At 41.8% G+C, this 17,743-nt stretch overlaps 1 protein-coding gene across 2 annotated transcripts in view; it reads right to left on the bottom strand.

Annotated features, from left to right (window-relative positions):
• The window catches only part of TOX3 (TOX high mobility group box family member 3), a 78,956-nt gene extending 61,334 nt beyond the window's left edge, over positions 1-17,622 (bottom strand). For both annotated transcript variants that reach the window (XM_042027517.1, XM_042027516.1), the window contains exon 1: positions 16,854-17,622. In XM_042027517.1, the coding sequence (XP_041883451.1) occupies positions 16,854-16,955 (102 nt within the window). In that variant the 5' untranslated portion in view covers positions 16,956-17,622. The remainder of the gene's footprint in view (positions 1-16,853) is intronic.
• Positions 17,623-17,743: the final 121 nt, after the last annotated feature.

Below are 17,743 nucleotides of genomic sequence, written 5' to 3'. Positions count from 1 at the left end.
AGTATAGCTGCTTGATTTTTTTTTTCCTGAAGGAATAAAGGACTATTAACTGAAGGCATAAACTTAGCATTAGCATGTGCTTTTTTCTTCAAATTAACATTCAAGATTTGTAACAGTCTTTACAAATTTAAGAGATTTTTTGTATCCTTTAGCATTATCCTTATTGTTATAATAGATGTCACTTTTATAGCACATACAACTGTTTATCACAGTTGGATATGACCAGTAGGATGTCACAGAGGATATTAACATGTCACGTGCTATTATGAATCTGTAGAATCCTTCAAGTAATATTAAAAATACATTATTTTTAACTGTGGCATCTGGGAAAATAAACTGTATATGATGTAAAATGTAATAACTCTTGGAATCCAACAGGGTTTATGAGTTCTCTTTTTCTGTTTCATAAAACGTTCTTTGATGAGTATCCTTTTTCTTTCAAGGAGGGTTTCTATTAACTAATACAAAAGAAGACAGGGAAAGCACCATTTCCACAAAGGCAGCACCATGTTTTTGCCATATGTAAGAAGTCCTGGTCCATATTCTCTGGGATATGTGACTTCTGTAACTAATGTCTCTAAAACTGGAAAACCTAATTACTTCTCATTAATAAATTGATGTGATTATAAATTATTTTAATACGAATTTAAAAGTGTCTTTGAAATGTACTAAGATAGAAAGGTGGTGATACTTTCTTTTCAACCTATTACTTCTTTCAATGTTTGGAGCAGGTGTTAACAGCAGTGAAATCTTGGGTTTTGGAAGACAATCATGAGTTATTTTCCATTTTAGTGTTTAGGTCCTGTCCTTTCCTGCCCAACAAAGCAATTTGATTAGGCCACTCTCTTGTAGTAATGGTCTGAATCACTACCATGATGATTCTCACACTTCCTATTCTCAGACTGCACTAAGTAGTCAAGGCTTAATCTATAACAACACAGATGGTGATTGGGGGAGGGGTTTGGGCATGTGACATTTTAAAGGGCTTAATTTTCATAACTGTAACATCCATCCTCTGAAAATCAGATCCTTTTCTAGTGTCTTAAATGTAGAATCCAAAACATCCTACAATACATGAACATTTTGGGTACCATTACATACCACAAAGATTTAGGTTGGAACTAGGCCTTTGAAAAGTATCAAATTATCCAATATATGATTTTAAAGTTCACCACACTCCCCATTCCTCTCACACATGGGCACTTTTCTCAGTTCATGCAACCGGCAAATGGCATCAAACTGCAGATGAAGAAATGTAGAATGCAATAAATCAACATCTACTAAAGTTAAAAGCTTCCTTCAAAAACCTTCATCTAAGAATGCTGTGCACAATAAAGTTTTATTTTCTAGGAAAACTACTTTAAATGTCCAAATTTGTGCTGCTACTGTGATTTGTTTTTCTGTGTATCAAAAGCAACAGGGCTTCTAGGAAAATCTGATGTTTGAACTATTTTCCTTTGGATGAATTTCTCTAAAGAGTACTATAGAGAATAAAAACTGAATTATCATGTGGATGGAATTCTGAAGAAGGAGAGAAGAAACTCTAAAACCTAAGTATAGAAGCAACAGCCAAGTCACATATATGAAAAGCTAATGGGTACCAGTGACACCTATTCCAGAATGGGGTTCAAATAAAGTCTTTACACACTTATTTTCTACACTCTAACAACTGCCAAACCAAACTGATGGGCTGCATTTTAGAAATCCCTTACAGCAAGGTTACATGGAGGTAAGCAAAAATCATTTGGTTTAGGATGTCATGAGTTAACATGCATCTACAAAGGCAGAGGGATCCAGACAGCTGTATTAAATCACCATGGTCTAGACAGGTCACAGTGACCAGCTCACTGAGAGCTCCCACCTGAGAGCAAACTCCTCCCCAGCAGAGCAGAGATGGTTATCCTGGATGTGAAACAAGTGCTTCATTCTCCCGCTGCAGGGGCCTGCCAGGCAAAGGCTGAGGCAATGCCACTCTTCCAGAACTGTTTTTCTACAACACTGCAAGCAGGATCAAATTGATCTTTGTTGCCTATTCACCTTGTACAACCCTAGGGTCATTCGTGTTGGAAGCAACATCAGGAGATCTCTAAATCCAACTTCTGTTCAAAGTACAGGCCACACCAAACTGAGGAACTTCTTGCTTGGAGCTTTTCTTGCAGTCAGGTTTTTAAAACTATCAAGGATTTTGGGCAACCTCTTCCAATACTCTGTTATCCTCAAAAAGATTTTTTTTTTTTTTTTCTCTTTACATCGAGTCTGAAACTCTCATTTCAGCTTGTGCCTGTTACTTCTCAACCTTCAACTGAATCCTTGTGCAGAGCCTGGCTCCATCTCCTCACAGGTACTGGGGATGCTGTCAAGTCCCCTGAAGTCTTCCCTTCCCCAGGCTGGTCAAGTCCTGCTCCCTGAGCCTCTGATCACAGGGCAAGCGTGTCAGGTAGTGACCATTGTGCAAGCTCGCACCCCAGGTTTTTATGTTTCAGTCCACCAGGATCCACCAGGATCCACTGGTTCTTGCCAAGGGATGTGCCTCCCTGCCAGTCAGACCACAGCCCATACCTCCCAAATCAGTGCACCATAAACAGTGATTGATTCATTAGGCCAAGGATAAACGCATTGTAATGGAGTTTCAGGGGTCTGGGATGCTACAAAATCCTCATGCATTCCCTTCTCTAAAGTCCACTTAACAAGAAAAATAATGGTGTTTTTAAATTTTTTTTTCATCCAGATGAAATAGTTCATTGCCATTCTGATGCACAAGCAGAAACAAAATCCCATTGTTAGTACTTACCAGCCAAAACAGGAAGAATAAATATTTTGGACAACTGAGGTTTTGAAGAAAACTTTTAATCAGCTATAGTCACCTGCTTCAAAGTTTAACTATTTCAACCCACTCTTCAAAAAAAGACAAAGCTAGAATCTTCTTGAAAAAAATTCTATACTGGTTTTCAATCACACTTTAACAGCACAAAATTAATATACCTGTCCTGGGACATATTAAGAAATAGCATCAATGAAATTTGGCAATAAGATTTTTGCAATTAAACTGTCTTATAATCAAGAAGCAGATCTTCACAGTACATTTCAGAGCTCACTAATTCCCACAAAATCATGCTGCAAATACAAATAATCAGATAACTAAACATGATGCTACCAGTGCTCAGAAGGAGCCATCTAATTCTTAAAACCTCAGAACTAGCAGATATTTACTATTGTTAAAATTTTTCTGAACTTCTGAGATTAATTTAAAGATTTCTTGAGTCTGAAACCCAAAACCAGTTCAGCCAAATGAACACTTCCAAAAACATCAGCGTGCCACATCCAGTGCTATGAATGAGAGGCTTTCAAAGAGATCTGTGATCTACCAGGTCTTTGTGCCACACACTTGGGCCATCTCTGAGGCAAACAATAACTAAACTGATTCCACTCCAGTTGAAGAATTCTCAAGATACTGTTTGCTGACATACAACTTCTGCAGTTTTACCCTTATTTCAAAGAAAATTACTTGGATGAAGTTTCAATTTTATATACTCCAACCAGAGGACCATTTCAAGAAGCCAACAGATAATCTTTGTTTAAGATGAAAAAACATACCACCTACATTTTTCTATCATATAACAGGCCTGGAAAAGGAAATACATGGAAAAAAAAATCATTACATCAATTAGAAAGCTGTGATGTTAATAATAATGATGGTCATAGAGGACAGTAGAAATTTCCCTTAAAGAGTAGGTAAGTTATTATGCTGGTTTTGTTTTTTTTACACTGAACTAAAAATATATACAAATGAACACCACAGGATAAAATACAAAGCATATTTCCTGGGAATGCTGTGTTCTCAAAATCATATCTGGTAGTTACCAGTTAGCAGAGCATGGAGGTGAGGAAAGAGAGGATTCCTGGATGTGCACTTGCAAAACTCCCACATCAAGACAAACCATCTAACGATTTAATACCACACTTCTAGAGACTGTCAAGGTTCCAGATGTGGATTGTTCCACCACCTCTTTCAGATGCATAAAGGCCTTTCCTTTCATCCTCCCCACCACCAATGAAAAGCTCACCACTTCTGAAGGAAGAACTGAACAGACTCTCCACATCCACTAAGAGATACTAGATAGCTACCCACCATCTATAAATCTCATTTCTAGTTGTTTTCCACTATAAAATTAGACTTTGGACATGAAATTTTTTTACTAGCTGTTATGCAATACTCCAAATTGTTATTAAGTGTGTAAGTAACCATCACATCTGTAGCTGCCTTGTCCAGAGTCTCACAGACTCACTCTAAGACTCACAGAGTGCAAAATACAAATTCAATATCACGTATTTACGAATGTAAAGATGAAACCTAAAAGAACAATATTTAACGAGATTAAAAGTACAGCCAACCCCATGGCCTGCATTTCACCCAACCACATGACATTTAGCCTCAACTCTGAGCCTTAAAAGTGGCTCCTGCTCCTTCCCTATGCGAAGGCTGCCTCAGCAGCTCAGCCCTCTGGAGAGAAAGGCTTTCTTCTCATTCTCAATCTAAGCTCATGGCCAGTGTTTGTACAACCACGCTTGGAACAACACTGTTTTCTTTCTCACCCTGCTCTATCCATTATTACTGTTAGGCCATAGATACTTCAGGTCTCTTATGTCTTCTTTTCTTGAGAAAAATTAATTCTCCAATATAAGGTACTTATAACAGAAACCCCAAACTTTTCTGCCAGACCTACAATTTTCTGTGCCAGTTCTTTCACACTTCAGACATGAAGATTATCTACGCATTCTCAGCTGAATGCAGCATTTTCCTTCATTTTTGTTTGGTATCTAAGCCAGAGAAAACATAATAATAATTCATTTATATAGTAAAAGTACAGACAAAACCAGTGAGGCCAATGTGTTGCTTCTGGTAAGGACGAGAGGCCCAGCAGAACTGGGTTTTCCACCAGCCAGAGTCAACACTTGCCAACACTACAGCCTGTCCTCACATAACTTAGCAGCAGCAGCACTGATTCCTTTGTCTTGTCAGCAGGTACAAAGAACTGGCTCTATCCTTTTTGGAAATGAATGGTTCAGTGCCCAAGAAACTACTATTTCAAAATACACCCTCTGAGCTGAATTTTTCCCAGCAAGTGTATGAAGCTCAATTCAAAAGCAGATATAAGTCTCTTGTTCAAAGAGAGTGTATTCCTATGTGCGAGAGCAGGATTGCACCCTTTCCTTTTGAGTCCACAGAAGATTTTCTTACAAAGCAAGGATGAGAAAGAAAAAGCTGAATGTGTTTTAAGTCAGTTCTTACATGAAGTTCAGTTTGTTTGTCTCATTGATTGATTATTTTTTTAAGATAAACATAAATCAGCTTCACAGGGAAAACTTCAGTAGCTAGGATCAATAAGCAACTGGCCCTGCTCTAGCATACATACTGAGATTCATCATCTAAAATCTTATTTCTGCATTCAAAGATCCCTGGCTACTAGAGTTTTGGGAAAAAAGGCTGCAGATAGCAGCTCCCTTGCTTGGGTGCCATAAACAAACCAAATGGAGAAGTAAAGATGAACCTGTCTCTTTCTTTGGATCAAATGAGAACCAAATATCAGTTCTTTAAAATGTAGGGGAAAATTTTTTAATGGGAAAACCATGTATTTCCACCCCCTTCTACCCCTGCTTCTTGCCACCAAAAGAAAGAAGTTTAGGAAATTAGAGAGACTGAAAACACTTGATCTTCAAATTGTAAATATTTATCAGTGTTACCAAGCCACCATTCCCTCTTCCTCCTCAAGGTGTTTCACATCCATTTCTCTATCCTGTTAAATCAACAAATGGCCATTTCCTTTGGCAACAGAGAATGCAAAGACTGCTTCCTACCACAGAAGTGGGGAAGATGAAGCAAAATTCTAACAATGAGCAAAATAAGAAAAATTGGAAAAAAATATTATTGAAAAGAAGTAGAAGATCAAAGATTTCTCTGTCAAAATTCTGTGTCAGATTGGTTGTACTCGCTGTAGCTGCAAAGTATCAATCTGATTTCATGAGTCTGAAGGTCCAGAATAACTTTCTTCCATGGATAGTATTTCTTCTTTTACTTTCACATTTATTTTAAATAAAAAGGGTTACATCTGGGGGAGCGGAAAGCAAAACGTATCCTTGATATCAGGTCTCACCCATGCAGAGAATACATGAAACTCAGAACATCTACAAATGCTTTATTTAGTCTAAAATTATATGGATAGATACGTATACTGTTATGATTTCTAGACTTTATTCTTTCATATGCATTTAAAATACTCCATTGACGTCATGGTATTTTAATGGAGTCCTTTTTGAGTCACAGAAACACTCAAAATGAAGCATAACAAGTGTTCACCTGCAGTTAGTCATAATGAATCAAGCTCTTTATCACTGTCTCTCACTTATGCTTCATGATGGAATAACCTTAAAAACTTCTATTTAGAAATAATTCTCCATAAACACACAAAATAACACAGAATATGATGCAGGGTGCGCGATAACAGAACTCAGTTAATTAGCAATCCTAAAGTTACAAGCAATTATAAGGAGCCCCATGATCTCCAGAGATGATGTTTGTATCTAATGTAGGTATTCTGCGCAGGAGCAAAGTGCCCCTCCCCACATTTTCCAAGCAGTGGAACCTTGTTAGAACTGGTGCAGACCAATACACATTGTCTGAGCTTTAAAAATGTGTGACTGTCCAAGAGTCACGTTTTCGATTTCACATTTATTAGTTACATGTATTACAAGTAATAGCTGCCAATTTTCTTTACAAAACCCAACACAAACCTCAAAAAAAAAAAAAACAAAAAAACCAACAAACCAAGCCCTTTAATATGTTATCAAGTGAAGAATCAGGATTCTTTTCTGGTATGTAAACTCTCTACCAGACTATTAACAGAAGGGCAGATTCTGAGACCTTCCTTGAAAAATTGCTATTTACTAGACAAGAAAAAGGGAGATAGGCAGCATACTCCTATGATATGTTATCACCAGCAATATATTTGTGCTGATAGAAGTCAAAGCCAATCTTCACCATCCCTACTCAAACACTTTCTAGCAGAGAAGACAGAAAAAGGCTGCTATCCTATCACAAGTTGTTTGCCAACTAAATTTAGAAAAACAGTTTGCTACTTAAACTGGGCAAGCTATAGCTGCAGATTGAGGCAAAATAAACACAGAAGCTCACGCTACCATTCTATAGCTGTTTTTTGTGAAGAATTACAGGTAGAAGAGCAAAATTGATCTCTAAACTGCACACTGGACATACTGCACATCTGCGTACGCACAACACTGATGTGCTGTTTGTTTGCCTGCTTGAATAGGGATTTAATGAACATATTTTCCTTTCATATGATCTCTGATTAATTGCTCTGAGTCATATTTAGCCCTAGATTACACTGCCTGTCTTTCACCTAATTCAGTCAGAGTTGCACATACGCTGAGATTCTGTCCCAGTTGTGGGTGGCTCCAAGAATGTCAGATTTTTAGTATGTGCCATCAGCCAGCGAGCCCAAGCCAGAGCAGGCAGCAGAGCCATGGGGACATGAGAAAGCCACCCAAGGAATGTGCTGACACAGAGGACACTCCAAGAGTCCTCTCACAGCAAAGGCACCCACAAAGCTGATTCCACAAAGAGAAGATCTCAGAACATATCATCTCCATAAGGCAGGACTGGGCAAGCAGGGGGCACTGAACCACTGCACTGGAGCCAGCAGTGCACTGGGACAGCTGAGTCAGAGAGTGCTGGAAACAGACCCAGGTGAGACAACCCTGAAAACCGAGACTGCACACATGGATGGCTTGTCACATCCTTGGAACAACAATTACAAGAAGCCACACAACACCCAATGCACGTTACAAGCATCATCCAAGACCCCAGCTTAGATGAAGGTATGAGAATGAAACAAAGGCACTTCTGCTCTGTCAGGTAGATCTCTATCATGGACCCAGTGATGCAAGCCACTGTTTCAGAAGCCTGGCTGCCCTGTGTGACATAACATCTGATTTACCACTCCACATGCTCTCCTTGGGTCTCAGCTGCACCACCACGGGAGCATAAAGATAGCTCTAAGTAGGTTTTAAAAATGTCAGAAGGAAAGGACAGCAGAAGCATCTGTTAAATCCTTTTATTTAATAATATCCTGAAATTGCAAATTATTTGGCAGGACAAAATAAATTGTTACAAATTACTTCATCTTATCACTTGAACTACAGCTATTGGACACTCTCATAAAACAAGAAGCAGAAAGTCACACAGGCATAAACATACTATTTACTCTCACAATTGCTTTGTAGTGCAAATCTATACCAAGCTCTTGTGTTTGCATCTCACAGTGTATTTACATCTGTGGTTTGTCCAGTTTAGTTTTGAGACCAGTCTTCTTGTTACTTGCAGTTCTGCTGTGAAAAAGATCAGAGAATGAATCGTAAAATTCTGTTTGTTTTACCACATGTAGAGAATAAGCTTTTTTTTAATGTAAAGTATACTACATATTTCAGACTGTATCAAGCAAAAAAACAGGAGAAAAAAGAACCTGTTGGGTTGTGGTAGGAAACCACAAATACCAAGTTTTTTGCTACAACAGATCAATAGCACAATAACCCCATATTTACATGGCCACCTATTATCATCATCATTTCAGCCACATGCTTATCAGGAACCCACAAAAGTAAGAGCATTAACCTACTAAAGCAAACGAAATGATTATTTTTCCATGCCTAATAAAATTCTTCTTTATTTAAAGAAAGTAAATAGTGGACTGCTAATCCTTTACCAGGTAAACAGTTTACTGATAAAAGTACAGTTTAACAAAAGAATTTTATTAATAACAAATTTATTAATAACAAATACTGAAATACAGTATCCCAAACCATTCAAAAATTCAGCTATTTGTATAAGCCTTACAATCATAAAGGGAGTAGCATAAAAAGAACAGCAGATAAATATGATCTGCTCTGAAAATAAGCTACTCCAACATTCAGCAATTGATTTCTGCATGGTTTTAACACCATTTTCATATCAAAATTAGACAGTTAATCAATATTGAGGTGTTTAAATATGTCCTGAACCTACAAACTTCTATATAATTCAGTGACTTTGAATACAGGAGTTCTCCCATTGGGATAGAAAGGATTATTCATAAAGCTCATGTTGTTTCCTTGCAAAAAACCACAAAAAACCCACAATGACAATAAAAACAAACAAAGCCCCATCCCAAAACAAGCCAAAAAAATGCTCCTTATTAATTTGGATGTCTAAAACAATTTAGATTGTCGGCCCCTATCTAATTTCTCTCAAACTAACTGTTTAGAGAATTACAATATAAACTATGACCACTTAGAATGCCAAACACAGCAGAGTTTCTCTTGACAAAACTTCTTAAGGAAACGTAATGGAGAGATGAAGACACCTCACCTCAAGTGACCAAAATCATCTGCACATAGACTTCATTTTCCACAAATCCTACCATACTGGTAATTTTATGTGTCTGCAACCTTTTGTTAGGTTGCCCAGTTGATCAGAACTCTTCAGAATATTCAATGTAGGGAAGGAAAATCCAAATGAAAATGTATCTGTCTGAGAAATGTTCTGCTTTAACATAATGATTTAACATAACCATCAATTACATACTTGGTAAAGCTGATATGGAAAGAGAAGAGATTGCTGTGCTGCTGCCTCTGCAGCTCTCACCCCAGCCACTAGTTGAGACCTCTGATCCCTTATTGCAGAGGTTGCCAGTTCAGATCCTGGCATTTCACCCCAACACACCCTTTTTTTAAACCTATGTCACAACCCACTTTTTTCCATGTTAGTCTTGGCTCTCATAAGCTTTTGGCCAGGAATGATAATATATGGCTGTAGTGACCTAGACAGTAAGAAGGGCTATTACTTTAAAACAGTGAAAATAAAACACTGAATTGATAAAAATTTCTCCCATGAAATACGAAGGTCAGGCCTGATCTAATGCACATATAAGTAAGTGCAAGATGCCCACATTGAATGAGTCTTCTGTGAATGTAAAAAACACTTCAATACAAGAGTTACTTTCAACTTCCAGTTTTTGAGAATGGATTGCTTTTCTTTTTCCTCTTGTATGGAGCTTTTCAACAAAATGTGGGTGCTGGGCAAACTGGTCGTGCAGGAGTAAACAGCAAATACTGATGCCAAGAGCTGGAACATGAACTATACAAACAAACTGAAAACTAGATGAACTGTTTGCTTAAAACAGTTTTCATTTTCAATTATCAACTAACATTGTCTAGTTCCAGTAGCACACCTTTGCCAACACAATTCAGTCTGCAGCACTGGTCAATCATATTTCCAGCACTCTGCTCGTAAGACTCAGTTATTTTTAATGTAATGAAGATAGTATTTTCAGCTAATCTGCCCGTTACCATGAAGTGAAAGAAGAAGTCCATGAAAACATCTGTTTGGATATTCAAGGTACCTGTGGCAGAAGCATCTGTGTAATGACAGTCTCCCCTTTTAGTTTTAGTATTTCAGCTGCCCTGTAATGCCTGTGAAACAATTCATTGTTTCAGGTATAAACAGAGAGAATACATTCAAAACAGGATTTGGATTGTTCTGACACATGGTAACATGCAGTGGAAAAGATATTAAATAGAAATCTTGTTACGAAAATAAATAATGAATAACGTGGCAGCAAGCATGATCTCATCAAAGTCTTCATCTCAACAGAGCACAGAGGCAAAGACCAGAAGGCTCTTGTGTGACATTGTTATCTAAAGTCCTGATTAGATTTTCACCTCAGAGTTCTCAATTTTGGTAGCAATCATCGCGAAGATACTATGGTGACTGGCACTCTATAAATACATCACACAGACAGGTAACAGTACAGAACACAGCTATCAGATAAGAGTGTGAAGTATTTGAAAATTCAACCCTGCCATTAGGTCTGTATAACAGTACTTAATTTTACGGCAGTAGAAATGTGATTACAGATAAAAAGGCAGGATTAGTCCTGTACGAATTCTTCTCCTCTTAAATTTGATCATCATCATTCAATAGCATTACTTAGGTTTTTAGGGAGTATCAGAATTCAACAAATATATAGGCACGTATTAACTGTAAATTTAATAAAAGCTTCAGCACAAACCACAGGTCACAGTTTGACTGGCCTTGCTTTGTCAGACACTGCACAAAACTGCAACAAATGAATCACACAACTGAGAGACTCCTCTCAAGTATCTGCCAAAGAATACAGGCTGTTATTTCCTGTGCTTCTATTTTAGATTTTATTATAAATTTGTGATAATTCATTATAAGGTTAGACTGGATTGGGCACCTCTCTGTGAAGTACAATATGGTGTACTATGGGTGATACTATGGGAATGAGGTCCTTGTCACCCCAGTGGATTTGGTCAATGTTTCCTCACTCCAGAGCAGGAGGTGTAAAGTGGGTCTCCATGTCCATGGCGTACATACCCCAGGGTTGTGATTGCTACAAAATGTAACTATTTTTAAAACCCCACCCACTAGTTATTTCCACACATACCTCCTGCATGACCTCTAAAATCTCTAAGGATTCAATTCAAACTCTTCATATGTTACTGCACATTATTACAAGCATCTTACTAATATGGTTGTAATCCACTGTAATGAAAACATCTAAAAAGTATTTCCAACATTTAACTTCTACTAACTATATTTTGTATACAACCAACTCTCAACCAACAAATGGTACAATCAGTATAGGAGCTGCATTATCTGAACAACAGAAAAATTGTACACTGCACAGTCCAATCAGTATCAGCATTACAGGTGCTCATTCTGAGCACCACAGGTTCTTGCAGAGTTGCTGCCTGTGGCATACAAGGGTTTCCTTTCACAGCCAGCTCTTCATCTACCTCAGAAAACCTCAGGGATGACTATGCCTGGAAAATAGCATAATGCAAGGTGGGGTGATGATACAAATTGTAATTTTCATTCTGGTGGACATACTCAGTTCCTCTTCCAGGGACTAGGAACCATATATCCAACAATTTTAGTCCTGGATTGGACAGCCAAATATTTTGGGAACTTTTTTGCTCCCTAGCAGTTGTTGCCTTCATAGTCCTGAGGTTTTAAGATATCCAAGGCAGGGGCTGCCTGTTCTGGGAAAGAAGCAGTTCAGCACACGTGCCACATGTGCCAGAAGATCAGTGGAAAATACTGAGGATAAAATGTCATTTACTGAGTTGGTATTGCAACAGGAAGTGCGCAATCCCCTGCCTAAATTGTCTCCAGCAAGACCTATATTTGTGTCTCTGCTACACATCTTTACTTTCCAGGAGCTCCCTGGTGCTTTGTGGCCCTTTCCCATCAGCTGGGGCCATCTCTGTCATGGTCAGGCTGTGGATACACACATGGCCACAGCACACAGCAGCTGAGACTGCCCCGTCTGCACCAGAGCAGAGCCCAGATGTAAACGAGCACATTTGCAGGGCAGCTGATGAGTGAGCATGGAGCTTTCTATCTTAGCCACATACATGCACCCATTGTCTCTCACCATCTGCTGTAGGAGAGGAAAACCTATGCATATAGAGCCACACTAAATTTGCAAGAAGAGTAGTTTTAAGTCATTTGCATAACTGTAATCCACTTTTTCCTAACAACACACACTAATAGGAATGACTTAGAGCCCCAGTTTAGCTGCTACTAAACTACTGCTGTCTTTGCTTTGCCTCTGGAAGAACAAGATAAACTTCCTGAGCTTCCTTTGTAAAATGAGAAATATTTCAGCCAAAAACATCAAGCTCTGACAATCTCATATGTATGGTAGTGCCTAAATTAAGGTATGTATGTTTGAAATTTGTATCCTTCAAGGACAATCTGTGTAGTAGAGATAAACATTATAAAATGTAGGCAGATAAATAATGAAGTAAGGATTCTGGAGCTTAATATGATAACTCAAGCAGTGAGCTGTATGTATTTAGGTTTTGGAGTTTTCACTTTTCCCAAATGGCATTACAAGAATTACAGTTCCTTAAAAAAAAAAAAAAAAAAAAGTACATGCCAGGATGAATACTAGTTTCCTAAATATTTTTAGTACAAGACATATAATTTACTCAATAAGTGAAAAAGTTTGTTTAGAAAAAGCTACTCAACTGTAGTGAATGTCCAAAATCATTCTCCATCTGCAGAACCATAAAAGGGCTCAAAACAGAAGCAGAATGTTTTACAACAGCTGGTCTCTTTCAACTTTCTGTAATTTTTATAGCTCCTTTTTGGTGAATATTTTTTTTTTAGTATACTGCAGCAGGATTCTTCTAGAAGCAGGCAAACCATGATTTCACTTGTGCAATTCCATGAAGCAGAAGTGGATCACTGTTATCCCGAACCACCACCTGCCAGACACATGCAGGGTCAAGTTATGTACTCTCAATCAGGACTGAAAACTTATCAAATATGGCCCTGATCCAGCAAAGCACTTAAGCACATGCTTTACTTTAAACATGTAAGTAATCCTATTAGAGTAAATGGGATTCAGCATAAACCACTGGACTGAATCTCAGAATACTGTGGTTGTGGCCCTGATTATGTCAGTGACCAACTGTGCAACCTTGGAGAAACCACTGCACTTCTGTGTCTGTATTTCCTCTTCTGCCCTCTGCATGTGCATGCCATGTTGCCACCATCTCAACAAAAGTAATCCCAATGAATCTTCTAGAAACTGCTGCACTACCAACGATGGCAGGCATGCTTATGTACATCAGTCCGTTTTCAAAAGCCTGTCATGTACTCAACACTAACTCTCCTCCAAAAAAACCCTGAGACGACATCCCTTACCCTTAGGTCTTCCTATCCAGTATTGACCAACAATTTGAAAAGCACAACACTGCACTTACAAAGCAGTTGGGATGGAAGGTACCTGCAGGTCAGGGCCAGGACAGCTCCTTAGCATGCCTGGTTCCAAACCCAGGACTCAGGATGCAGCTCCCTTCCCACCTCTGACCCTTCCTCACCGGGCACCCTGAGATCCCAAGTCCTGTCTGGGGGTTCACGGGTCAGTCTGCCACATTCCTGCCAGTGTTGTACCCACTGAAGGAAAAAAACCCTACAGTCCTGGGAACTCCTGTTTAAAGCACACAGGTGGAAGGCAGCATTGTCTCACAGGGTACAATGAATTTTCACAAAAAGGCTTTATATTCGATATTTTTAGACACTATGATGCAAGATACAATTTTCCATATGTAGGCCATACACCATCAACTCTATGTCTTAATGATCCGGAGAATATTTTCACATAAATAATTCTGCTTTTGCACATATATACAACCATGCAGTCTGTTTACTCTTGCCATCACGCTGCTTCCCGGCAATTGTCTCAGGCAATGTCACTGTCACAAGGAGAATATGGATTCAGCTCCTAACAATGAAGCGGGCATGGATGAGTGGGCAGGATACTCAAATGAGTTTCAGAAAGACTTGAGGTGAAATACTGTCCCTAGTGAAATCAATAACAGTTCTCCCATTTACTTCAGCAGAGTAAACATTTCAGCCGGTTTTTTTGGTGCCTTCTGGTCATCTCAGTACCTAACAGAACAATCATTTATTTTCCTTAGAAACACAGGGAAAAGGACAAAAGACAAGGAAAGCAAGGCAGGGAGGCAAGATTTCAAAATAGATGCCCTCTTTTTATCAGAATAATTAAAAAAAACCCCAAACTTACAATTATTCCTATAGCTACAGATTATAAGCAATGCAGAAAATGAGATTAGATTAACACAGTTAAGACCATCCTTTCTAGGAACTCATTCACAAATGCTTCTTCTGTCCTTGAAACACCTGTACAGCACGTTGCTGTTTTCACAGCTAAGCCAATGAAGAGCTCACAGCAACAGCAACACAATTCCGCGTGTGTCAGCCTGCTCCGGATGAGGCCTTTGCATACAAAGATATCTATTATAAGACACAAGCACCATGAGCTGTTCTGTGTTAATTAAAATGTTTTCTGCTGCAGACTAGAAGCCTGGTCCACAAGGTACTTGCCAAAATTATGTTCAGGAGTACAGAGACTAAAATGTGTTCCTGAATAGGTCAAAAGTTAGTTGCTTTTGACTTTTTCTGAATGCATGCTCTGTTCTCATTGTACAACGATGGGAAATACAGTCAAAAGGTTATATATAACTAGCACCAAGTTAATGGACACAAGAAACTGCCGATTTTCAGAAAATATTAAAAATTTTGGACGTACAAAAAAAAATTTAGAAAGAGTCTACAGAGTAACCTGCACCTGAGCCTGAATAAATCCATGCCGTGCATAACACAGGAAAGTCACGGAACAAGTGAAATTTACAGTAAACATGCTGGCTGCCAGTAAGTGCCGCAAGTTTCCAAAATTAGCCGGCATATCGGCCAACAGCGGACATTCACTATGCATTTAGAGCTCTCGGAGTCCTTAGCAGCTCTCAAAGTTCGGGCTGACATTTCATCTTTAATTCATGCCCCCGTGTGCTCCTCCACCCGCGCCGAACAAAGCCGCACGCCGCGAGCCCCGCGCGGGGCGCATGCGCGGGGCCGGGCCATGCGCGCCCCGCCGGCACCGCCACTCCGCGGCCAGCTGGACACGGGGCGGACAGCGCGCCCCGCCTGCCAAACTCCAGCATCCAGCGGCTCCGATGGACAGCAGCCTGACGAGCGACACAAGAGTCCACTCACGACATCTACTCAGACGCGATTTCTCTAGGAGAAAGTTTTCTCCAGCTACTGAATCTATTTGAACCCGCGTCACTTCTCCCTCTGAACGTGAGCTTTGTATTTCAGCAAAGTTTATCTCTTCATTAGGAAAGGATTTTTTAAAAAAACAGGACTTAGCATAAGTTTAGGCTTTATGCAGCACCCTTCTTGTCCCCAGCATCTCATACAGTGCTTCACAAAAGGCCCCAGAGGTTGGACAAACATAGCACCAGGAAAAACACAGTGTGAAAGGGATCTTTATGTGCATGTGTGAGGGCCCAGTGCTAATAGCTCAATGTGCTATTGACACATCACAGTGCAAACAGCTAAGTCTTTTTCAAAATAGCATGAGTCACAGTGTCATTCTCAACTTTGCCTTTCCCAGATTTGGGTAATTTGTGAAACAAATCATCCCCGTATTATTAAAATGCATTTCTGCAAATGAAGGTAAGACACTGGGAAATTACTATTGCTTCTGACTGTAAGGTTTACTCCAAACACTGCACATGCCGCAAAGGTGTGAATAGACAGAAGTGGTACTGCAACTTCTCTGACAGCCCTCGCCAAAGCAGAGCGTTAGTTACCTTCCTGTACCAGCAGCTGATGTACTTTTAGATAATCCTCCCGTTTGGATAATCCTCTAGTTAGGAACTGGCCCTAACAGAGCCGGACTGAGCCAAGAGAACAGAGCAGAGGGAGGCTCCGTCCTCTCCTCGAAGGGCCGTCCAAACCCATCGGGCTCTGCCCGACGCGCCTGGAGCCGCTGCGGCTCCCGCCCGGGGAAAGTTCGGCGAGTTCTGACCCCGCCACGAACGCTGCGAGCTCGGGACGCGCCTTTGTTCGCCGGCCACGGGGAGCAGGATCGCGCCCCGAGCTTCTCCCGGCTGTCTGCCGCTCGCACCCCTCTGAACCGCCCGAGCAGCGGCCGAGGGCGGGTTCTCCGGGGCGAGCCCCGCCGCAGCCGCGGCAAGAGGAGGCGTCTGGCCCCGCCGACCACAACTTTCTGGGACCGGGCATCCCCCGGCCCCGCGGAGAGCGGCGGGCGCACCCGCCCCAGGCTCCGCGCATCCCCCAGCCCCGAGCCTCCCCTCCCCGACGGAGCCCCAGCTCCCGTCCGCGGGGACCGGCCCGGGCAGCAGCACGAGGAGTTAACACTCGCGGGAATAATCACCTTGTTGTAGTTGTAGTAACCCAAACACTGGGCAAAGTCCAGGTTGGAGGGGTCTCCGGGGAGCGCGCTGCCCGCCGCAGCCGGGTAAAATCTTACATCCATGCTGGAGGTTTGGTCCAAGAAGTGCACTTGGAGAGACCGCCGGGAGGTTTAATAGATCCACCTTCAAGTGCCTTCCCCGGGGTAGGGGCACAGGCAAACCGCCGAGGGAGCGGAGCTGCTGGGCGCCGAGCCTGCCCGAGAGCGGGGACGAGCGAGGGCCAAGGGGCGGCGGGGACAGCGGGGGAAGAGAAGGCGGAAAAGTGCAGGTAAACAAGGAGGAGAAGAGAGGAGGATGAGAGGAGAGGTGGGCAGCGGACCCCAGGTGGGTGCCCGTCCACCTCAGCGGGAGGAGGGGAGGGGAGGGAAGGAGGGAGGGCAGGGGAGCGGGAAGGAGGGAGGGAGGGAAGGAGGGAGGGCTGTTGTTTTTTAAAAGCTCAGTGCCAAGCCACAGGCTTTGCCTCCGCATTCAGGAGCAGCTGCTGTACACAAAGGAGCCACGCGCCCGGCGCGGACGGACTGACGGACGGACCGGCCGCCGCTGCCCGCCGCAGCCCGCCCGACAAAGGCGGGAGGACCGTCACCGCCGCAGGGCCGGGAGCGGGGCACGGTGGGGTCGCGGCCGCCCCGCGCTGCCAGGGAGGGGGCGGCTACCCCGGACTCGGTGCAACAGGGCTGCGCTGGCCGGGCGCGCTGAGGGGCGAAGTGCCGAGCGAGCGGCGCCGCGCTGGCAGCGCTCCCCGGGCGGAGCGGCCGGGCCCGCGCCCCTCCCCGCCCCTCCCGCCGCCCGCAGCCCCCCCCGCCCTCCTTCCCTCCCCTCCCCTCAGCGGGAGGAGGGGAGGGGAGGGAAG

Source organism: Corvus kubaryi, unplaced genomic scaffold (assembly GCF_017639235.1).
Source record: "Corvus kubaryi isolate FWS band 111438036 unplaced genomic scaffold, C.kubaryi_AGA036_p1.0 37300, whole genome shotgun sequence".
Classification (NCBI taxonomy): Eukaryota; Metazoa; Chordata; class Aves; order Passeriformes; family Corvidae; genus Corvus; species Corvus kubaryi.
The sequence above is the reverse complement of the archived record's forward strand: the minus strand, read 5'-3'. Positions and strand labels throughout refer to the sequence as shown.